At 41.5% G+C, this 25,468-nt stretch overlaps 1 protein-coding gene and 1 long non-coding RNA gene across 2 annotated transcripts; one reads left to right on the top strand and one right to left on the bottom strand.

Moving 5' to 3' along the window:
• The first annotated feature begins 6,602 nt into the window (after nucleotides 1-6,602).
• On the top strand, nucleotides 6,603-25,459 carry prrt4b (proline rich transmembrane protein 4b). The gene is made up of 4 exons (XM_067490053.1): nucleotides 6,603-6,742; nucleotides 12,286-13,406; nucleotides 18,269-18,403; nucleotides 22,660-25,459. Exons 2-4 carry the CDS (start codon nucleotides 12,377-12,379, stop codon nucleotides 24,735-24,737), a joined length of 3,243 nt encoding a protein of 1,080 aa, XP_067346154.1. The 5' UTR covers nucleotides 6,603-6,742; nucleotides 12,286-12,376; the 3' UTR covers nucleotides 24,738-25,459.
• LOC137106575 (uncharacterized) lies at nucleotides 18,278-21,018 on the bottom strand. Its single transcript, XR_010911974.1, has 4 exons — nucleotides 20,879-21,018; nucleotides 20,177-20,264; nucleotides 19,510-19,561; nucleotides 18,278-18,387 (listed from the first exon to the last, which is right to left on the bottom strand). It is a non-coding gene; the product is annotated as an uncharacterized lncRNA (long non-coding RNA).
• Nucleotides 25,460-25,468: the final 9 nt, after the last annotated feature.

The following is a 25,468-nucleotide window of genomic DNA, read 5'->3' as shown; positions in this document are numbered from 1 at the left end:
AGAATTGAAAATAAAGTTGGGTGGGTTTGAAGCAAGTTTTGTTCAAGTTTAATTACAATTCATGTGATTTCCGTGAATGTGAAAGTAAGTAAGCCAGCTTACTGCCTAGTCTGCCATGTTGTGTGTAGGTGACGGGATTTTTCCATTCTTTCACAGGTTTAGATCATCACAACTACTCTACTTTCTCTTTCTTTTCCTTTTTACTTTAAATCATTTTTCCACAGTCATTTGCACCTTCTTCCAAAGAACACGTAGACACACAAACACACACATCTTACCTTATATTTTCCAGAACTGGTGTTTTTTACCTTCAGAGCTGAATGAGTGCACTAAATATCTGGTATAAAAATAGGATTTATTTATTCATTTATAAGTTTCTTAAGATTTATTCTGCAAAATTGCATGCACGATACTGTAATATCCTGCTGTGTCACAGTTTTGTGTTGCACATGCCAATATAATATCTTTATTTCAGAGACCTATATAAACCTGGACCTATGAAAACCTGTTTTGCCCTGGTCTGATGGGATATGCAGCTTATACTGGTTTCTGCATATGCTATACACTAAAAGTTTTAGTGTGTCTCAGTAAATCAAAATGTATGATAAGAAATGATAACGATGACCTAACTGTAGTAAAAATATAAATTGAATATCTTTATGTGGAGAACGTTGTCATATTTAACTAATAATCAGACAGGGAGTTCAAATTCAGGAGAGTGATAAATACAAAGCCAAACTCCATTCATAATTAACTGACAATGGCTGACCTAAAATTGGGTTTATGCAGTAGGAGACTTTTTGTTGTCAATATAGTTTCTGTCGCTGCAAATGGAGGTTTATTGGTGTGGTGAGAATAAACCAAAAATAGTTCTGTTGTGGGCTGTAAAGTTTAATAATCAGTAATCAGTTTCATTTAATAATGCAAAAATGCTCACATAATAATTGTATTAATGATTAGAGTGAGTCCTACTCATATTACTCTTAAGTGTTTCATCTATTATTATTATAAAAGTACTGTATGGACTGAAGCTGAATTCATTTCTCTGACTGGCACTGTTCCCAGTTGTGCTGTATGCTGTGTGTAAACTTCTGTGTGCAACCAAAAATTCTTTCTTTCACTTTCAAGCTCAGCCAGGCAGAAAAAATGTTTGAGTCCTAGGAAAAACATTAGTGTGACCCACACCATTAGTTGCCCTTCTCTACCCTACACCCTTATCCCATTCTAGTCATCCGCTTAAACAAACCCCCTCATCCCTGTGGATTTTCTATACATTTCCCTTTCCAATAAGCTCCATCCCAGAAAAAGAAGGCTTCCATCACTCTCTTCTGACCCTCCCTCTAAAGTTGCAAGACCCTCTCAATCAATTTTCCCTCTCAGCACCCCAGACCACCCCCCTATTAGTCCTTCACAAATTCCCAGCCTTTCCTCTTTGCATTGTTTCACCATGGCCCCTATTGTCCGAGCAAAGACAGAAAGCAGCGAGGGAGGGGAGGCAGAGAAGAAAAAGAGTATAGTTTAGGTAGAATGTGCCCTCTCTGTTCTCTGGGTAGGAGGGGTCCACCCACATCAGGGTATGGAAATTCCGGTGCAGCTTCCTGCTTTCTCTTCAAGTCTTTCCCTTTATCCCTCTCCGTCATCTTTGTCACATTTTCTCCTGGCATCATGTGCTTTCAAACTCTTTACGTATGAGATGTTATTGCACCAAGCCTGTGTGGGCGGTTAAAACACCAGACGATTTACTTTTGACACTGAACAGCATTTAAGGCTAAACAATAAGAGGAAAACCTTTAAAAATGTACATAGAAACATAGTTATATGCAAACTTTAAGCAATAATATTAAAGGATGCATACATTCGTAATTTTATGGTTTGTGATGGTTGGAAGGTGCAACAAACCATGATGAATCAAGTCTTTTTCTGTTCTGTGATATTAACATCTGACATTTATAATAATAAATAGCAATATTACATGTGGGCTAAATAAGCCTAAATAGTGGAATCTAATATGTTTTTGTTCTTCCTAATAATGAAAACGGCAAACTTTAATCCTAAATCCATAATGGTTTTCCGGAACTCTATTTCCAATATTTGATTAGCAAGTAACAGGATATTGAGCGTTATAAAGAATCAACATTAGCATGAGCAGGGAATTTACTCTGCTCTTTATCTAATTTTGCCTTGTTATTTAATAAGATGCAGATGGTGTACAGAGGGAGTGTTTGTGTCTGAAAAACAACTGCATGGTGCTTCTTGCTGGCAAGTTGCTGGCTGTAGAGCCAAAAGAATGAGCTGAGAGGTGATAAAATGGGCTAAGAAGAAATCGATATTGATCATTAATTCAGTGTTCACTACTGCTTTCACACTACACCAAATAATAAATGCATGGCTAAATGATTGATTACAACACTTGTTAGCATTATACAATATCACACACACATAAAAACACTGGGCATGTTCACCTATGATTTATTTCTGTCTCCTCCTCCATCCATGTCCTTCTTCCATCCACCTCATTCCATCCCTTCCCAGTTTACAAGCTGTGCATTTACATTCAAAACATGCACAGCAGTAGCTTTAGCTCATGTGTGACACCTACATGTCTTTTAAAAACCCTTCAGGCATTGGTATGAAAGCCATGTTCAATCCCCAGTGGTTGCTCTGAGCAGATGTATTATAGCTAATATAGTCATTGTCTACAGATGACAAGCTCACATCTCACTAGCCCCAAACATCTGTACCATAATCCCATTAGAAACCTCTTCCTGTCATTTTGCATTTTAATTAATCAATCAACAAGCTAATATATTTGTGATGCAGGTGTAGGTGTTGTTCCCTGTGCACTGACAATTGGTATTTCTGACTGCTTGGCAGGCATCAGGCCAGTATATGAAACTGCAGGTAACCATAGTGACAGTGTGTCTTCGTTAGGACATTTTACATAATTGTCACCACTGAAATGACCTAAGTACTTGGTTAATCTGACTACAAACACGTTTGAAAAAGGTGACAAATTGAACTTATAAACAGCCATGGAATAAGTGTGATATGCACCGTGAGAGGTGGCACTGTATCTGTGTGGCTAATCATCTTTAGTTTGTAGTGAGATATGAAATGTGCACATATTGTAATGATGTGAATGACAGGAAAATGAAGACCACACATCATTTCTCATACAGTTGTTCTGTGTATCTCTCAAGTAAATCCAGATGGTTTGTCCACCAAGGTCATCTCTGATCCTCCATCTAACAGCCCTAATCAACCATGTCAAATCTGAGCAGAAAGCTGTCTAGGAAGACGACCACGGACACACACCCCCCCACACACTCACACATGCTACTCATTGAGCTTTAAAGGACACAGCAGCAGCAGCAGCAGCAGCAGCAGCAGCACATTATTCTTCTGACACCTTGACAAGGACATCCTGATGCATATTAATAGATACCGCGTGTGCATTGGCGTCTTCTCCCTCAGTCACCTCGTCTTTTAAAGGTATTTTTAAAGGTCATTTTTACACTGCTGGCATCCCAGCATTAATGACTTCCTTCAAACTACCATTATTTTAGTCAGTTATAGAAAATAGTATAGGAAAACATTTTTCCATCATGAAAGCACATAGGTACAAGTTAAAATAACTGCTGTAAGAAGACAAATAGTTTTTGTTGCTAAAGGATTTGACTGCTATGGGTCTTGACCTTGCTAGCGCTATAAAAAGACAGTGAAAGGGCCTGGGCACGGTCCATATGGATGGTAGAGCCAATAAACTATTGATAGAGTCCATTGTTTTTTTTCTTCTTCTATTTCAAACTAAAAACTTTCTGTGACCTTCACAATCTGCCATTGTCTGCAACTTTCCGTGTGTTGGAGCCAGTGGACTTACTGCAAAAAGAGAACATCAGAATGAAGTCTCTCTCTCTCTCTCTCTCACACACACACACACACACACACACTGGATACTTAGGGTTCTCTAGGGGATGCTGATCTGCTTCCCAGTCCCTTCAAGATGCCAGCCAGACCTGAGAAATCAGGAATAGTCCTGTTGATAACACACTAATAATACAGGAATATGTGTAAAAGTGCACCACAAGGTCCACAGAGGTTATCTTAAATTGGAAGTGGAAGTGGTATTACATCAGTGTACCAGAGCTGCTTTGATGGGCTGGAGTAGAAACAAATGAACTTCAAAGCAGGGCAAAAGGCAGAGAATGTGCTAATATCAGCATTATTATTAGAGGTTTATTTTTTTATTAGTTAAAAGACTGATTATTTGCCCCAGTACTCGATAAAATGTCAATGAATGAATGTATGTGAATGAAGAAACTGCCAATCACAACTGTTCAGAGCCCAGAGTGACATCTTCAAACATCTTCTCCTGTCAACAGTCCAAAACCCGACATTGTTAAATTTACTATGATATAGTTTGTGTAAATCTTCATATTTAAAATGCTAAGCTCGCTAAGGTTTTATGATGTCTGATGTAATTTTTTTTTCAAATCGTCTACCCTCACTTACTTTATTTCTGCAATAGCTAAATGAGAAGTTAAAGGAAGTTACTGCTCCTTTCACTGCTGTTATGCCAAACTTGTGGACTCAACAAATGTTCTTATTTTGCATAAAAATAGGTTAAATTTTGTACCATACACTAAAATGTGTTGAGTCCTCATCTTAGTCTTTAAAGAATTTGTGTAATTTCTTTATACCTTATCATATCAGCTCATGGTTGTCGTGGCTAGTTTTGAATGTCAGACATACATCTTCAAACACTTTTAACAATCTATAAATCCAATTTTTCACAATACATGTAATTTAAAATAATAGAAGCAGTCATGCAACCCATTTGTTTACAAGAACTCCAAGGAAATGTAGCTTTTATACAACGAAGCTAAAAGTAAAGGTGGTAAGAATAGCAAGCGGAATCAAGGTCATACAGTATGTGTTATTAAGGTAAGCTTGCATGTACTGGTGGGACTGAGGTGAACCAGTGAAGGGGCTTCATCTCAGGAAGTGCCACTCAATTGCTGGGCAGGAAATTATTTTTCCTCGGGGTGTGAGGTCACTGATTGGGGACAGAAGAGACACAAATCTGAGGAATGTTGTGCGCCACATCCAAGTGATAGTGAAGTGACGCCAAATACTGCGTCCAACTGTGTCAGAGGTGAGTGTTTTTTAAACTCATGTAAACTTAGCAGGAGGCAGGAGATGACATAAGCTGTTTTGCGCCTGGGTGGGATAATAGAAACTAATAACACATAGGCTGTAAATGGGAACTTGAGTTTATTACTTTTAAATGAATGGATTAATGCAGACCAGACGTTTTTAATGTTATCATGTAAGTTAGTGGCCGTTAACCCGGATGTTGTTTGTTTCATTTTGCAAACCAAACCTTATTGAGTATTTATTTTAAGCTAAATTGGCCTTTTTCCTCAGCTGTAACATTTGTTTTTGTGTATAAGGGTCACTGACATACATGGATCCTTCACATGTATCTGTCACAGGCAAATTGTTTTTAAGTTATTCTTTTTAAGTTATTCTTGTTTTTTTTTCTATTGCGGTAACTTACATTACAAACCATTAGCATTAATAATCAGAAAACCATGCAGCAATCCCCTTTTTCCACACTTTTATTCAAAGTCCTTGCACTTTGGGATTTAAAGTGACTCTCTGCTTTAGCTTCCGTTGGAATCGAGACGCTTCCTGATTTGCTCATATCTGGCTGTAGCGGCATTAGTCAAGTTTTGCATGAAGTTATATCTTTCTCCACTTTCCACTGTTCCTGTTGAATCTGTCTTACCCTGTTGGGGATACATGGCAGCGAACCTGGTTTTTCATTGACACTTGCTGGTCCTGACCATAACCACGATTACTCACTTAACCAAGTATTTTAGTCAGCACAAATTTTGTGATTCATAACCACAATATTATATCCTCCAGATGTTTCATTAGACTTAAAAATGCTAGTGTTGAACAGTGAAGTAGGGCTAAGGTTTGGCTTGTCATTCAGACCATAAAGATCCAGGAATGCATCAAAACAGGAGGTCAGTTGGCCTCATCACAATTCAAAAACTAAGTTCATACTTAGTTATATTTATACCAAATATTTTCTGGGCAAAGAGTGATTATTAGGGACTTACATTGGGTACTTAAATTGTACCTGAAATCTGGCTTGTTTGTGTCCTTTTGCCATTTGAAGTACTGTCCCAGTTACCTTGGTGAGTCCGTTGTTGTTTGTGAGCGATGTAATTAATGGTCAAAATTATGAAACAAGGCAAGTTGTAATAGATTGGAAATAATTATGATATAAATGTAAGCCATGTAATTTTCCATGAACTGGGCTATGCATGACATATAGAGCATGTGAATTTGGATAAGCCATTGCACTCTGATGGCCAACTGTGTTTCCCTGTGTCCACAGGAACTTGGGGATCTCTGCTAATGAACAATTTGTCCAGTGAGGTGTGACCACAGGCATTGTGATCGGAGACACATAGCGGTATACTGATGCAGTGGGCGAGAGAGCTAGAGACAAATGGTAAGAGACAGAGAGAGAGAGAGAGAGAGAGAGAGAGAGAGAGAGAGAGAGAGAGTGGGAGAGAGAGAGAGAGAGAGTGAGAGTGGGAGGGAGGCAGTGAGACTGGAACTCAATTCCACACAGACAAACCTACACTGGCTCAGAAGGACGGTCTCTCCTGCAGCACACACGACACTGGCTGTGGATTCCTCATCCTCCTCCATATACCTGCAGGTAGGCAGCTGATGTGATTTCATACGCATACACACATAGTAACTGTACCTCTCACTCGCTCTCCGTGTGTGTCCATTAATCAGCTGTATCCAGGAATAACGGATGAGTGGGTCTCAGTTCCTTATGCATGCTGTTACACGCTGAGACACAAGCACTCTAGCTGCAGCTAGGTAAACCCACTGGAACCTATAAACATACAGGATTTTATTAAACACATGCAAAAGGTATGTGGCTGATCTTGGTGTGTTCACAATCAGGATTAAGGTGTTTGGAAAGTCATTTAGTGGTAAATCTGTAGGCAAGTAAACAATGTATGCTATATGTTGGTGGGTGTATGTATACTGCATGTGTGTGTCATCTAGGTACAGATTAGTGCACATGTGTTGTTATGAATAATATTCATGCAGATTTTGTATTAAACATGTTCATGTAAAATTTAATGCAGATTACATGAGTGTATGTGTGTGTTGTTGAGCAAAACAGCAAATGCTCTTGTAAGGATAGCTTGTGTCTGTGTGTGTGTGTGTGTGTGTGTGTGTGTGTGTGTGTGTGTGTGTGTGTGTGTGTGTGTGTGTGTGTGTGTGTGTGTGTGTGTGTGTGTGTGTGTGATTGCTCATTTGCATGAGAGTGCAGCACACTCCTAAAAGCAGAACAGTGGAGTCTAAAAGGTGCTTAAATCCCGGGATTAGCGAGACGTCTTTGGCTTCAGCTGTCACCATAGCAAAGGCAGCCGGTTGGAACGCCTGTGTTTGGGAGCCCCGTGTATAATCTGCAAGTTCGCTGAATTCATCAGTCCTGGGGCCACCATCAGCCTACGGCCATAACATGTAGTCTTTTTCAATCTTGGGGAATATGTTTAACAAAGGGATTAAAGTGAGGGGTGGAAGATATTCAGATAGTCAAACTCATTTGAGAAAAGGGAAACATGACATTTGAGTGAATCAACAGGTTTCACAGATGAATGTAAAGTCCAGATAACGTGTCATCAACTGTTGTGCTAATGTTCTGAGAGGAAATTCTACATGTGCAATTTAGATTTGTGAGATGGCATTTCAAAGGGAACTCCACAGATAAGAATAGCAAGGGACTGATCTTGTGTGTAAATAGAGGGACTCAGGATGTTGTTTGGCTGTAAAGCCAACAAGACATACGTAAGCTGCTCGAATCCTGTCTGTGATGCTGCTTCTTTGGACAATGGGCTTGGTTATTCTTGCCCACTTTCATTTGGGTCAACATTGTCCCGCGACTATTGAATTGAACGTGTTGCACCATTTCCGTTTGTGAATCTGTCCCTCACAATGCAGTTTAGTACAAGTTCACAGGAGAAATCAGGTGCTGAACTAAAGTATGATGAAAAACAAATGTGTGTATTAAAGTAAGACACACACATTTGGGTTGAATTGCAACCCTGTATAAACACCACTGTGGTTTGAATGCAGGATTACACACATGACTGTTGTGGTCACCATTAGTTGACAGAGCCAGATTAGCTGATTCCACCTGGCTTTATGCTGTGCTGCAGGTCATAGGAGCCTGTTAGCTTAGTAGGATGACACAGCAGGAGAAAGATACTGAGGTTTACCTTTAACTCTTTGCGAAAGATCAAGTGTATTCACCAAAATGTTGGACTGTTCCTTTAAGTGGAAGAGTCATGAGAAGAATGAGAATCAGTGTCAGTGCGTACATGCAAAACATTGCATTCTATGAAAGTATGATTCTTTACAAATTCCTTTGCTATCTATAATATGATGGATTCCTTTTGATTTGCAATGATGACAGAGCATTTAATGTGTAGTAAGTGTTAAAGAGAACTCTGAGCGCAACATAGTTTTTATTTAACATGGTGAATTACAATGAAAAGTAAAACAAACTGTAGTGTGTGTGTGTTTGGATCATGCTGATATGATTATCGGCACATATAAATGTACTTTACATTTCTTTCCACTGATTTGTCATATTGATTTTATATGCCCATTATGGCAACCGCTGTATAGACTGACACATGGATGTGGGGCTTCATAAAGTGTCAGACAGAACAAATGCCTACTGCTGTAAAGTGGCCAATCAGATTAAATCAGAGCAGTATTGACATCCCTGTGTAGTGTCAAAGTCAGGAGAGGACAACAGGAAAAAGCTGTATGTTAACTCCTCAGATGGTAGATACTGTAGATGTTAAAGAGCTGCAAGCGAAAATACAGCACGTAGGAGGATGCACATGTAAATACACTCTCACATGCGAGTGCACCTACACATACCCATGGGAATAATACTAGGGTGAAAACTGGCGCTTGTAAATATGCACACCCACACTGCGGAATGAAAAAACTCACCCACAACAGTAGGCATTAGCAGGGAGGTAAATTACTCCATTATGCTGGACTGTGTCATTGATCCTCAGGCCTCACTGTGCTTATAGCAGGTTAGTTAAATAGCAATGACATTGGCCACAGTCAATTCATCTCTATTTGGGAGTCCGCTCAGCGTAAGGCCTCTCCATTTCAATCATCCAAACACCGCTAATACACTAATGTTTCCCCTTCACTTGTGTCTTTGTAGCTGGCTCTTTCCGTTCCCAGACACTGTGCTTCTCTCTTTATCTTTCTTTTGCTGGTTGGTTTTATTACTTTGTGGCTTTACTATGATCTCATTGAACACAAATACTGCAATTCACCGCCGTAATTCTGCCGTCAGAATAATTTAGTACATGGAATTTTTCCATGGAGAAATATGGTACAGGCAGGTTAAAGCTTCACTGAGATTAGGATGGCTGATGGTCCTGAGAGAAGAGTTTAAGTGGAGGCTGCTTATGAACACACGCACACACACACACGCACACACACACTGAAAGACAGAACTCTGTTTACAGAGTTAATGAAAGCAGCTCTGGCAACAAACTAAAGTGAACATATGGAGATTGCTGCGGAGTTTAGTCTCCTGCAGGAATGTCACAACTGAATGTCAATATGGCGGTTTTGTCATTTTTTGTCTTTCAATTCTCTCCTGTGCCCTTGTCCTTTCCTCTGTTTCCTTCTTTGCTGGTTCACTTTCTGTCTCGCTATCTCTGGTCCATCGAGCTTCATTGAGCACACTACAGTTCCAGGCCTCATGTCTTTGTCAGGCGCAGTGAGACAAAACACCAACAAAATAATAAAGGGGACTTGTAAATTCCCAACAGACACTTTTTATAGTCCCTTTCCACTTGCTCTGCGGCCCGTCAAACCAAACAATGCCTTCACTAACAAGCATGGATTTGATGTGGTGACGAAAAAATCAGAAGCCCACTGTTTATGAGAGCAAAGAATTGAATTCGATTGTATTAATTAGTGCCTAGCAAATCAGGCATTAGTAATTGCTAGTTTCCTGGTTGATGAAAGCAGTTCTTCGAAGAGGCACTTCCAACTAGTCATGACTGAACGCTGGCTCTACGTCACTTTTTAAGGTATAATTGTTTGTCCTGCATGTTAGAGCCTCTATTACCAATACACACACACACACACACACACACACACATATATGTATATATTTAGTAATAGATCACATAATTATGTGTATGTTAAATTGGTTACTCATAATATCCAACTAACAAACAATGATCTCTCTACTCTGCCATTCCATAATTGGCACTTTCGTATTTTCCAGCTCACTGAATTATTTGTTTTTTGGCTGACAACTTTGACATTTTTAATTCCTTCTCACTGCTCTCATCTGTGTCAATTCTGACTGCAGCAAGCACCTAAAAGTCCTAAAATTAAGTTGCAGAAATTATGTTTGCATGTCTGCTATGACAGGATGAGTCAGCTGATAGCAAAATGCCATCTGCTGTAGTTTAATAAAATCAAATAAAGAAAATGAAATGTCTTCTATTTGTTTTAGGGGCGGGAAAGAAATGAAATTGTGGTGGTGTTTTAAAACAGGAGATAAATCAGAGATTGTCCTCTTATACGTACTGTAAAACATGGAGATACAGTGAATAAAACAAGGAGCTACTGTGACATGAAGTAAACATTTTGTGCTTTTCATCAGATTCATTTGAACCCACGAGTGATACAGAATGAAAGTGATACTGTGAAACGTGAGAATGTTAGACAAAATGAATTATACATATCCCCTGCTGTCTAAATACATAATTGATTAGTTAGGTATCAAATCAACGAAAATGCACTCAAGTATAGAAGGTAATTTGCACAAGGATTCAAAAGTTTTCAATACACACAAACATTTTATGTAATTATGCAACAAGACAGTTTCCCCTTTTCTTTACAGGCTGCATTCTATATTTTATTGGCTTTTCTGCAATCCTCACTGCTAAAAGTTCTTGGAGAAACCAATTAAGTGTGTGTGTGTGTGTGTGTTTGTACCTACTACGGAACAGTACATGAGGGTGGACAAAAACACAATTGCACTAGCACACAGAGATCCAAATTCAGCTCTGATCAGATCTCTGCACGTATGAAATGTGAGCAGGTGTGGATTGTTTGGTGCAAACCTGAGCAGATAGGCATCTAAAAAAAACTTCACCTCATTGGAAATTGATTTTCATTTGCGAGCGTGTGGGAAGCTCTGTGTTGGACCCCTCTGGTAGTCAGTCTTCATATCTTATGTGTTCGTATCCAGGCTGGTTTTTATCCCACTGCAGGTGGGAACAGACAGGCCAAGTTAAGGGGTCAAGTCCCTGCTCTTACGATCTGGGAGAACAAGCTTGAAATTCTTAGGGTGGCTGATAGATCTTATTTGTATGTACAAGGAGCCAACGAGGGCCTAGTAGATGGAACAGGCATGGATCATAGAAAAAAGGGGATTTCTCTGTGAATGTAGACGTTTTATTTCACCCCCACACAAACCGATCTTTCTCCCTCCACTTTAAAGAACAAATAAATCTGAGATTGAAAGAGACTAAAGCTAGGGGTGAGGGGTGGGGCGGGGGAGCCGAGGGGGAGTTAAATACGGATGAAACATACGCGTTGTGTTCTCGTGGAGGAAATTCCTTCGGTGCTCCAGTCTTTTCACTGAGGCAACAAGCCAGTGACTTTGAACCATTCTGCGCTCTACAAAAGAAAAAGGGGTCCTTCTATTGTTACGCTGGCAACCTGAACCCTAATTTTTCACTACCTCCCACCCCTCACTAGCCCAACTCTTACACACATTATTACTTGAGCACCCCTTTTTGAATGGGATACATATGGATGGAAGTTTCTTTCTCTAACTGGTCAGTCCATGTAGGTGCTGCACCACAGCGACACAGCATGACAGGAATACTGACCCACACATCTAACGAGACACCACTAATTGCAGGATTTCTATAATACTTAAGTTCTTGTTGTGATTTGGGGCAAGGGACATGTTTTTTAAGGGTGGCATAGATTATATACTCGATTTACTTTAGAGTCTGGCTGAAAAGCTGGTTGCACTCTGAGGAAATGAAGCTTGACCTTCTAAAAAAGAAAAATGAACACGTCTATCAAGTTTCCGTCAACTGAAATATAGCTGCACAAGAGCGAATGAAAAGTGTGTCACTCAGTGTCCTGCGTGTTCTTGTCTTTTAGGCCATTTTGCCACAGTGCCAGCCGTTACTGCCTCGGGGAGCAGGACGATGGAGAACAACATGTGACTGACCCGTGCGCCCCTGTCGACAGCATGCCTCGCCTCCACCGAACCTCGATGCTCTGCTTCTGGTGTTTCCTGCTACTTCACAAGCAGGCTGTCGCCGATGAAGAGGCAGTGTGGGGATCAACATCATCACCTGAAAAAAAAACAAGTTCGATTTGGAAAGTGCCTCAGCTGAATCTCCCTTCCTGGACCAAACTTTCATCCTATGTCCCCAAACTGTGGAGCTCAAACCGTAACAATGAGGCTGCTGCACCGAACACGACTGTCAAGGGGCCGACAAAGCCAACTGATCCATCGCAAGACTCAGGTTCAGGGGAAGGGACCAATTCTGAAGTGTCTCAAAAACCCACCACTTCGACTCAGGGGCTCCTAACTAGTGTGACAAAGATAAGAACGGGTTCCCCTCCCACAGGGACATCAGATTCTCCACACAGCAGCAAAGCGCAGAGCGACAAAGATACTCTTGTTTCAAACTCCTACTCTCACACAAGCAGTGCTATCACAAACACTCTGTTCACCAACAGTCCCACCAGCACGAATGCTCCTGAACAAAATGCAACACATAGCCACCCACCATGGGACACTGCTCAGGCAGCAGGACCCAGCATGGCTTCCACTGTACGTCACCTCCCGAGGGAACACACTGCTAAAACCTCTACAGAAGAGGTCTTTTTGACGACAACACCTGAAACTACAGTTCCCACTGCGCTGACACAGGCAGCACCACAAACAACGACAACAACCCCAGGACTGGTGTGGACCACACTGACCAGGAGATACCCTCTGGGGCATGCTGAACCCACTACGTTCTTAGAAAACACATTTGTCACAAAACCACAAGACCCGAGTGTTACCCTCCAATTTGGTGAGGCCACTATATCAGCTACTTACCCAAGTCAGAGTGAAGCTGACTTGAGCTTCCCTGAGACCAGGTCGGGGCCCACGATGGAAGGGCCAGGCTCAATCATGACTGTCGTTGGGATCGATCACAAACTTGTGCTGGAATCTGTAACAAGCACAAGCCAGAGCCCAAGGATTTACACATCAATAACAGAAGGTAAGCAAAGTTAACCGAATCAATAATAACTGGACAGACTCAATGGATGTAATCAATCATGTGTAGGCAGGTCTTAAGTGTTCAATTGATGGCTGTCAAAAGGCTGCAGACAGTTCGATCGCTGACATGGTCAGCACTCAGACGTCCAACATCAACATAAATCCAGATCCTGTTTAACGCTCAGAACATACAATCTGGAAACAACATAAACATGAGTGGACTGTTGAGTTATGTGTATTTTATGTTGACTATGCTTATAGACAATCTTAAGATCTTCTGATATAATGTGGTATTACTCAGTAGTGGTTGCATGGACTATAGCTCAAGCTACAGATCTTTTGAACAGTTGAACTGTACAATGGCAGCCCGCAGAAATGGAACTTGTAATCTAAGTTTGATCTGTGTACCACATCTCTATTGTGTTTCCAATGCTTGTTTCCCCCCCGACTTTGAACAAAGGAGAATGAATCTGTTTTGCAATCGGTTGTGTGGTGGTTAGTTTTTAGAGTCATGTGGTCCTGTTTAATGGACACATTTATACCCTTAAGTTTATTTTGGCTTTCACAATCACAACCAGTGGGTAATTTATACTGTCCTGTAAAAACAAATATTTAACTATCCTGTTAATAGTCTATCATAACATCTAAAGTACCTATCAAACTCCATTGTTGCACAATTACCTCAGAAAATGGAAGAAAACAGCACTGATTGAACGCTGTTTAGTAGAGGTCTTCTTTCTGCACATTAAAAAGAAAGGATTCCGACCCAACACTGAACCATTACCTTCTTCCTCTGCTTTTCCACGACCCATCCCCCTGCACCGGTGGCTGACTTGTGTCTGTATGCTTAATGAGTTTTTTGGGGAAGGTCCTCCTCCGAGAACAGACACATTCATCATGTAGTGTCAAAAGCCGGGTCAGAAAATGGTGAGTTGATTATTCGCACCCAGGGAGGTTTGGTGTACACCTGAGAAAAGCATTACTGTGTTGGTATATAGCTTGTGCAGGGCATCATGATTCTTGGTTTGTACATAACTGTATCAATTAGCTACTGCTGCCAGCTGATCAAATAAAAATAAATAAAAGTCTTTTTATTTTTAAATTTGAATCTAATTCAGACACAACATTTAATAATGCATCTATTTGGTTTAAAAAAATGCAGTACTAATGATGAAATACTTTTTGTTTACACATTTGCTCCTCGTTGAATTTGGTGAATTTGCCCTTTAGGATAAAAATCCTTATGTTAGTGTTCCAACCGCATTCGATTTCTTACAGTTTATAAAAAAAATTTCTGTACTGCTTCACATAACAGAATTTTCTAACAGAATTGTATTTTATCTGAACACTTTAAAGCATTCCCACGTTTTATACCATCAAAAAGTCCAAACAGCAACTAAAGGGATCTTAAAACTGAACAATTTGAAACAGCAATCAACATCAAAATGTAATATTGTCTATTATGAGACACACACACACACACACACACACACACACACACACACACACACACACACACACACACACACACACACACACACACACACACACACACACATTTTGGAAGGTTGGAATGTAATGTTTCCAGTTTCACAAGAATGTAATGTTTCCAGTTTCACAAGAATGTAATCTTTCCACAGTTCCACTGCTGCCTGCTGTGAAAGATGGATGTTATGTTTTGTCTGCACTTGTTTTCAGCTGTGTGGCAGAAGAGAGGAAACACAGGCTTGGGTGTGTTTTGGAGGTTGTTTGGGGAGGGTGGGGGTTCTTGGCATGGGTGGGGAGAGCTGCTGTTGTTGTGTATCACTATTCCAAGCGCACACTCAGCGAAACCACCACCTCTCCTCTGGGACCGTCTGCTCGCCAGCCGCTGTTCATGGATTCTGAACATGGCTTGCCATTTAGACTCTTTCCATACCTCCCTCCCTTCCTGCTCACCTCCTCCTTTGCAGTTATTTTGCCTCCGCACAAATCCCTGTCATTTTTATTTTATTTTATTTTCCATGGGCAGAAGTGAAGGCTCACTCACAAATGTCCTGACAGAGAGGACAGGAGCTTGTGATTATCCAAGAATGATGAAAAACCAACAAAGCAGCCTGCTTATTGCACTACATAGGCCTCTAAACGGGTCCCCCCTTGTCAAAGGACATCTGAGGAAACTAATACAAAAATGGGAGCGTAGCTCCTCTGCATTATCATACATTATCCCAATGTGAACAGTCTGTCTGTGCACTGTAATATATTTTAAAGCTGCACAGGGTGAATCATGGCCTAGCTGAAGATCTTCACCACACAAACATTAGTGCTTTCATTGATCTAGAAAGTGTCTCTGTGACATTGCCCTTGAGGACACTCTGAGGTATATAAAAAAAAACACCAGTGCCCTGCATCTGTGTCAAATTCCACTCTACCATAGCAAGGGCAATTATTAAAAGAGAGAACGGAGACAGAGGTCAAAAAAGGTTGAAGATGATAAGATGTGTGTTTGCAGTGCACAATGTTGTAGGTCTTCTCAGAGAGCTGTTTCTGTAATAAGCCTCTCCTACATCCTGTACCTTCTTTTCTCCTCCTCGCTGCTTTCACACACGAGCACTACTAATAGACAACACTGAGACAAGACTCTTAATCTACAGTATTCCATTAGTACCTGTGAGGATTTATTGTCTGTGATGTGAGATCTGTGCCAAACAGCAGAAGCGTGGCCATTGACAGATTAATTGATTATGGAAATGGTTTCCCAAGCGAAGCATGTGACATGAATACAGTATGTGTTGTCCCTGTGCAGAACTTAAATGGAAGAATAGCTTTAATTAAAAAAAAGGAAAACTGTGGCCGCTAAATTTATTTTATGTTCATGCTGTTGTAATTATATCAGGAGGAGGGTTAGGGTTTGATTTTGAGATGTGACTCACAGCACTCAATCGGAACTAGAACTCCCCAGAAAAAGCAGACAATGTGGATCATTCTTCACTTTTATGCAGACTGATGTTAAAGCAAGTCTTAAGGGTGTAATGAAGGAAGAAAATCCCTTAGTAACCGTCTCGAAAATGGGCCAAATTAGAAGCAACATGATGCAATTTTGTGCAAGTACATTAAGACATCCAGTTTTCATTACATCTGATAATGTGCTGCACTGCTATCCAATCTATTCCTGTTATTCCTTATCACTCTGTCCTCCACACATTGTCTCCCAGAGCTTATGCAGATTGAGCACAGTGTAATGGAGTGCAACATCTTCTTTTCCTTATTATTTCTGGAAGTTGGAGATAATGAGGGGTGTCTGAACCACAACACCTAGTGAACGATTACCACAGAAACGTTAGGCCACTTCTTAGGTCTTCTCAACAGTCATTAGAGCTTTCATTCACTGCGCATGTGAAGAAACTGAGCTATATCCATTCACAGACACACAGAGAGATTCTTCTTTTACGATGGACCCACTATGTAGAGAAACATTAAAGGCGAGAAATTCCAAGGCAAATTATATTAGCAACAACCTAAATAGTGGTTATTCTTCATGACTAGTAAATATTATATCATTATACAAACTTACATGTGCCATAACATTAAAGTCATCAACAGCACCATCACAACAACAACCCTCATCATACAATATAGTTATACAGTACAGTTAGACTGTACAATGCTGTTCAGGTCAAGTAAAATGGTGATGATGAGTCCATTCATCGCTGGCCTCAAATTCTGCATATAGCTGTAAATCAGTCAATTTTGCCTGTGAACTGCTCAAGACGTGAGTTTCTCTCTTTATATGTGAGAGAGCGGTCGACTCCACCTATTTACTGTCCTTGTAAAAAGCAGCCTGGCTTGTGTCCAAATAATTATCTTTGAAACAGAAAAAAAACTAACACACGGCAACTTACGTGCTTTATTTTTTGCAGTAAATTTCTTAGTCTTAATTGAACTTACAGTCTCAAGTTTTCAGCAAAACCCATGCAAATAAAAACTGTAATAATTCAAATTGTGTGAGCAACGGATTAACTCTGACTTTCCCCATATTCCAGCTCTGCAGTATTTTATGTGCCCACATTCAGGAATGTGCATTGATCACCACCCTCCACCTTCTTCCAGCTGTGTGGAGGGGGAACAGTGCAATAAAACAATGAACGGGTTTTTTTTCCATCGGAGAATTTTAAAACACACAATTAACCTGAGGCTTACGTGATTATAAGACAGTAGCTTGCGTTGCCTAACTCATTATTCCTCCCACAAGCCTTGTGCCTTGGTATTTTATTAATATTAATTCCAACACTCTAGCTTGTTTCCCTTGCTACATCACAGAGTCAGCTCATCAGTTTTTCCCAACTGGTTCTGGCCCATTATTCATTTATAACCGCTGTACTTTGTTTAACTGTAAAACACACAAATCCTAGATGCGCAGGGGACAGGCTGCGAAAACATATTTTGTGAGTGTACCAAAGGGAAAAGGGAATGATGTGACTCAGTCATGTAGTCATTACGCCGTCCTGCTTTCTGTTTCTTTTTGCCCCACTGTGTGCTCTTTATGAAGATGCTGGATTTGTAAGGAACCAGGGTGAATGCTCCCATGCACACATACACTTAAGGATGTCAATGTAATTAGACTATAGAGGGCCAGACTACTGTGCTATGGATGACTGGCTACAAGTAAGTGGGTGACATGTCGATCCATTTGACAGAACTGGGTTAAGAAATATAGTCCATCCACTTGGTGCAGTGTGAAGCCTCAGAGAGGGTTAAACCTTTATTTGCCTCCAGACTCACTTATGTGATTTTCTCACATGAACCTACGGCGTTATGTTCTTTAAGTGATATTCCTGATTGCAATGAGATTCCTCACAGGTTAAATTCCATCTGTCTTCCCAGCGCTGCCAGGCACAGAGGTTACAGACGGTGGGGAAGGGTTGTTTCCTTCAGTTCCAGGCGGCGGCGGGACGGCAGCGGCAGACAATTCTACACAATCCACTCAGCTGCCAGCAGCATCTCTGCCACAGAGTACAGGTGAGAAAACACACTCTAAGATGTAAACAAGCTGTAACTTGCTTCAAAAAAATCCCATCTGTTTTCAGATGGCACTGCAATGCTGAGTTAGAAGAACAACCCAGAGGACTGCATGCTGTTTGTTTCATAAACCGTCCTGAAGCTGTTTCAGTGTCTGTAAATCTGACAGAGGACTGGGAGAAACAATTACCCTGCATCCTTTGCCTGAAGCTACTAATTGCTTCCAAAGGGAGAAGAAAAGCACTCACTAGAGCTTAATTTTGTAAAACCCCTGAGAACAGAGGAGAAAGGGAACAATGTCCACTGGCTAAATAAACATTTCTCTGTACTGTCTCTCAGATAAATATTCCAAAACTACAGCATCCATGTTCAACTTCGCCTTTATCTGGAGCATTTGTGAAGCTGAGTTTTGAGTTTTTAATAGATTTGGACAACAATGTAGCACAGAGAAATGAACTACAGATGAGTTTGGAGACAACTGTTAGATTTGCAAAACAGAACGCTAGATTTTCAATTTCAACAATGATTCATCATCATCCCACTGATTTAAACAACCCTTCTATTGTCTATTAGTCTCGTTCCTATTTAAGCCCAGTTCACAGGAGGAAACGTAACCCACATTACTTCACCCAGAATAGCAGATGTTGTCAAGTGATTTTCAAAAGTAGACTTGTCAAATGTGCCACTTGCTACTGATGGGACGAGACGGCAGTTTGGTTTGCCGTAAGTGAGAGACAGAAACAACCGTGTTACGAGTCTGTCTCCCGCCTGAATGGCTCCTCCCCAACAGCTAAATATCTGGGGAACCTAAACAAATGTACATTTATAAATATTTGCTCTAATGGGCACAGAACAGGTGCTCTGGCCTTATGTCAGACTGTTTGGGAAGCAGATAAATTCTCATCTCCTCCTCATTGTGCATGATCTCACCGCTCCACTAAAATGCTTTTTCTGAGATGAGCCAGAGTGAAGATGAAGCCAATAAGATGAAAAAAAAAATGCAGAGCTCTAAACCTCATGGTGCAGCATCAACATGCAGCTAATTAAAGATAAGTGTTGAGTTGCTGCAACAGGGCAACACTAGAAGAATCCTTCATGTTTATTACCTCAGCTGGTCTACAGGTTCAGGTGAAGCACTTCGTGATTTACTGGCAGAACCTAAAGAAATAAAGACATAAATTTAGCCACTGCGCACAAATAGCCGAGACCTAAATTAAGGTATGTGTTAAATTAAGCAGAAGAAATTATCTGTGAAGCAACTTGTATAATGTGGGTTTCCCCATTTCCAACACATTACTGTTCATTTCTCTTTTAAGACTGTGTGTTATCAGTCTGCATTAATAATTGACTCAGTTGCCTTAAGATGGCTCCATCATGCTTTTGATTTGTGGAGAATCATTAATCTAATGTATAATCCTCTAATAGCCGCAGCTACTGTGAAAGAAAAGCTAAATAGAATATATCTTTCAAACAGAAAGATGCCGACAACCACTGAATAAATTAATTAATGTTATTAATTAATGATATTAATGTTTCATTCAGGAGCTCTCTATATTTCATCATTAGGTCATAACTTAGTTTGACCAGCTCCAACTCTGTGAAGTCTGTAGATGTGTCACCTCTCCCCAGTACGAGACTCTTCCCACAGGAATGTGTCAGATGACAGAGCAGCACGCAGCGGAACGTAATGCTCTGATCCGTCCTTGCACTCAAGCCACCACCACATACCAAAACCCCGTCTAGTCCAAAAGCTCAGATATGACATTTACTTACATGAGCGAGGCAGCAAAACATGGCACTAGTTCAATGCCCTTCACATTTTCCACTCAGCCTGACTCAATGGCCTTTGAGTCATCTCGCCCTGGAAAGAAAACAAATGAAGAGACAAGTCATTTGCATCACACTGTACTGAACCCTGCCTTCCTCATCAGTGGCCCCCACATTCAAAACACCTACAGTTATGTTTCCCACACTAAAACATGTTTTCATAGGATGACATAGGATTCAGTGCCTGTTTATTACTATTAATTACCACATTTGAAGCTGCTGTGTTTTATCTTTGAAGAATATTAAACATGAAAACACCTGAGCAGATGTTTGGTCCTGACTATTATATCAATTATATATATATATATATATATATATATATATATATATATATATATATAACAATTACTGCAGATGAAATGCCATCTATTTTTACCAATATTCAGACAACAAATCCATATGATCATATCCTGACATTTGTGCTAGAGCCACTATGAGGTTGACATTAATGGAGAAAAGTCTTTGGGAGTTCTGTGCAACCCATTGTTCAGCCATCTTGACAGCATTTTGGTATTTGTTATTGTAGATTCGTCAGGCATAATCTGAAAACCTTCCTTATATTCACATCACGGCTCAAGAAGTCTGAAGTAAAACTGCTTAGTACTACAGTAAAAGATGCAGCGACTGCTGGTAGCGGTGTCATATTACCTTGAGCTTGATGTTTCCATCACAACCGTGGACTGTGACTCAGCTGTGGGGGTCAGGAGACGAATGAGACAAAACGACAAAGGCTTTATCAATGTCAGGCAGACAGCAGGGAAGTGCTGAGGCTTACGCTAAAGCACTTGTGAAAATCCTGGGCCACTCAGGAGGATCTGAGACAGAAAGAGAGCATGACTGTGTTTGAAAGGGGTACTTGAGGACACCAAGTGTCAGCAGTACAAGTACTTGCAAATGGATGCACACCACTCCAAAACTGGGCACGCACGAACAATTTATACATACACCACATTTACATTAATCCTCTGGGCTGTTCGCAGCATCATTTTGCTGGTGCTAAATGCAGACACGCTGTCAACCGTTTAACTCTGCAGAAGTGCACATTAAACAGAATGGAAGCAGGAGATGCCTGCATGCATTGGGACAAAGAGGCAAAGGACAGCAGAGGCCAAAAACATTAGGCATAAGAAGAAACTTGTAAAACACAATTCAGGGCTGTCAAAGAATAGTGATGTTTGCGAGAGAAGTGTGCCAGTTTAAATGGAACAAAGCCACCTATGGGACTTTCCTCTTTTTTGAAGGTGGGCGTCGAAGGGAAATCATAACAAAAGAGGGAATTAAGTGACCAGGGCAGGGTGGGATGGAAAGACAAGAATACAAGCTATCAAAGCACATTAAAGTTAAAGCAACCACATGAATTTCCCTTTTAATTTATTTAGGAAACAAATGAGACATTTTCAATCTATACCCACAGATTTAGGGCTTTGCGGTGCTGATGCCTGCACATAAACTGGCACATAACATTACCACTGAATATAATGTATTTCCCGCGCAGATGTATTTGAACCCGATTTCTTCCGTTTTTTTCCCCCCAGTCGCACACAAAAATGATACTGTACACTAAACCTCCCTGCTGTGCGAGTTACTGCGCTGCCTGTTTATCTTGTTCATTTGTTCCTGCCTCTGTGGCCCATTATAGCACCTGGCTCTTCACGGAGGAGTGATAGTCTTTGATAAATGACTGATGATCGTGTGTGCGCACAAATGACAGAGAAGCAATTAGAAGCTGCTTCTCTCCTGCTGCATTTCACTGCCTTTTATAACATGGAAAGGTCTTTAAGTTCCCCTTATTAGACTAAAGGTCTCAATATGCTTTTGTTTCTGTGGTGGTAAGATGGTAAGAGCACAGCGAAGGTTATGTTTTGTGGAAAAGGACACGCTCCATAATGTAAAGTTCAGCGATGTGGAAACTAGAAGTACACGAGAAGGGTTTTTACCCCATCTGTGAGGTATTATCTTGTGTGAATCATCCAGATCATACCTACATTTGTGAATGAACTCACATGGTTCAGATGAGCTTTGCGGGCGCCTCAGTAATGCTCATACAAACACACATACACGCAGTTTCTCCTTCGTCTTCAAAGCTAAGCGACTGACAAACAACCACTTCCTTCACAGTGCTGAAACATGTCCAACACAATCATTATTAACTGTACCAGCATGGAAACTCAAGATGGCTTTCGTACCGGGAGAGAAACCGGCTCTGAGTGGGCTGACTACATACACACACACACGCACACACACAATTAAATACTTTTGTGTATTGCTCTGTTCAGTTGAAGATTAACATGGCTTTAAGTGTAATAAATGTAAAACAGCCACTGCCATTTCCTAGTTTTTCTACATTTTCTAACTTATTCAGATGTTGTTTAACCAGGAGTTAATGCAAAGTTACATTTGGTCAAACTGAAGTTCCTCTTTCTTTTCAGATATTCCCAAAGAAACTCGACACTATCCTTTGTACACTGTAGACTGGATGTCCAACTCAGTGGACAGTGACGACACCTTCCTTACAGACTGCAATAAAGGACACGGGGGGACCTGCAACCTCTCAGAGACCTGGGCCTCGACAACCTCCTCATACATCAAACCCACACAAAACAACACTTCCCCAAACCAGTCAATCAGCCCCTTCCTGATCCCAGCTCCACCCATGTTGGTGCCGCTGTACACCGACTGGAATAGTGCCATGGCAGCTTGGGGCATGGCCTGGGAGGCCCACGTTTATGGTGCTGGTTGTGTTTTTGCGATGCTTACAATAGCCTCAGCGCTCAATCTGCTCTGCTTGCCCCTACGATGTCCATCTGGTTGTGGCTACTTCGCATTGGTCAGCCTGTTCCTCCTAGCTGCTGGTAGTACGCGATCTTTCTCACTCCTGTACGATGCATATGGCCACCAGGATCGCTTACCCTCCACAGAGGCCTCAGTGATGCTGTACGAAGCCCCATTTCCCTGCATGAATGCTGCTTTTGGTCTGGTTTTCCTTCTCCTCTCTATGCGCTCCAGAATGCAGCTCTCCTACTCAGCCTTCCAGAGACCGTGTTTCCTGGCCTGCCTGGTTGTGCTGCACTTTGCCGCTGCATTCGGCCCTGTGACAGTGCTGAAACTGTACCATGAGAAGCCTCCTGTTTGCCTCTTTCTTTCACTAATCTCCCGTGGAGCCTTTGTGGCACTGGCCACATTTCTGTCCGCTGCCTATTTTGTTTTCTACATCTATGTGAGGGCAGATTCAAAACACATCTACCACCTGAACAACACATCTCCTACCCCAGCTGAACGCTACAACCGCTGCCCCTTTGCTGAAAGCCGGGACTGGGACCGTGCAGCCGGAACAGTTTGTCTTTCAGCATTGTTTTCTTTAGCCTGTGCAGGGCTTCAGTTATATGCAATCCTCAATGCTATGGGTGTTGCAGGTGGAGAAGAGGTCTTCCACCCCTGGCCTTGGTGGACTTTTCAGTTCAGCTGTAGATTGTGTGAGCTTGGGGTTTGTCTCACCTTAGCTTTGGTGGTGGCACAACCAGTCTACTGTTCAGATCACCTTCCAGCTGCTGGAAATTGCTGGACTGAGCTGTTGGCATCCAAATCGCCCATCCTGCCTGGGAGCTACCAGTGGACCCTAAGCCATCAGGAGAAGCTTGCCATCGTTGATATGGTTGGGCTTGGGGAGACTGAGAGCCTTCCACTTTACACTCTGATTGATGAGCGGATTGGTAGCAGTCTGAACGGCCTGGACCTCCTCTATCACAGCAACCGGGCCTTGGCATACCGAGACCTGGACTTGGATATGGACTTACACGGGTCGGGAAAACCTGAGAATGGAGGAGGCAAAGAACCATCAGCGGGATCCTCGTTAACCAGTGACTCCACTACAGACCTACGGCCACCTTCGCCCATCAACCTGCGTCGCAGCATAGACGAGGCACTTTTCAGCGAGGCTCTCTTTAGCATGAGCCTCTTCAGCCCTGCCAGGCCTTTTCACTGCAGCGACCTATCCGTAAACAAACACTGTACCCTTCCCAGCAATGCCCTCTGTGATCCTGTCTCAGCAGACCCCGGCCTTTATCGGACTTCTTCCTGCGTGGAGGTGTCCTCTGAACCCCAGCCCACTACTGACCAATCTAAAGAAGAGAATGTTGTCTGCGATCCACTGTCTCCCTCCCTATCCTCCTCCTCCAGCTGTCCATCGCCTGAACGGTGGAGGAACAGTTCTTCCTCCTGTTCTCTCTATCGAACATCTCTTGGGAGCTCCTCACTGGTGCTCTGCCAAAGTCCAGAAAGACATGCTCGCCAGCTTCTCCAGGCAGGTGGCACAGGCCACATGGCCCCTTGTGGCAACCAGTTGAATGTGAATCCACAGAGGCACTATGATACGCTGGGTGCAGCCTCACAAGAGAGCCTGGACCTGGACATGTCATCTGAAGCAGACCGATCCGTGCAGGAGGAGTTCATCAGTGCTTGCAGACAAATTGATACGTTGAGCATCTGCAGTGAGACTATTGATTTATAAAAAGGACGAACAAGGGTCACTTTGAGGACATTTATAAAAACGATATTTGCTTTTTGCAGCAGGTTGCCTGTAAAGGTTTGTTATAAACTGTGTTTTTTTCTTGCATGGTAGCTTAAAAGACATAGCTGCCAAAGTAACATGTTTGGAGGTTTGGTAAGCTTTCTTATGTGGTAATTAGAATGTGTAAAAGTGTCCAAGTGCCAAGAATGTCATAAGCCAAAAGGTAATTTGTAACTTTTACATGCTTGATAAAGGCTGACGTTTGATACATTGAATAGAACCATTTTACTGAAGGGGAGTGAAAGGGAATTTGTACAGGTGTTTTTATTGCATTTTAACATTCCAACAGCTATTACTACTACTGTGACTGAATTAAGCACTTATTATACTACTGAAGTCACTTTGAAATTAATTCTGAATTTGTCATCAGATTTCAAGTTGAATAAATGGATTAAGTTTGTAAATCCAAGCTCTTCATACCAATATGCTACGTTATTTGCAGTTCTGGTGCATTAGTGCCCTCTAGTGGTAAAACACACACGCGCGCGCGCGCGCACACACACACACACACACACACACACACACACACACCCCATTTCATTTAACACCCACAGACTGTGCTTCTTACACGGACTGCTTCTTCTATGACCGGCTTACCAATTTATGTTTTAATACAGTATAGCAATGCTCAACACATGGATAAATAAAGTTGTTTTGTAACACGTGGCTTG

The sequence above is a fragment of the Channa argus genome, chromosome 21 (genome assembly GCF_033026475.1).
Source record: "Channa argus isolate prfri chromosome 21, Channa argus male v1.0, whole genome shotgun sequence".
In the NCBI taxonomy this organism is placed as follows: Eukaryota; Metazoa; Chordata; class Actinopteri; order Anabantiformes; family Channidae; genus Channa; species Channa argus.
Note: the sequence above shows the minus strand (reverse complement) of the source record. Positions and strands in the feature narration are given on the sequence as shown.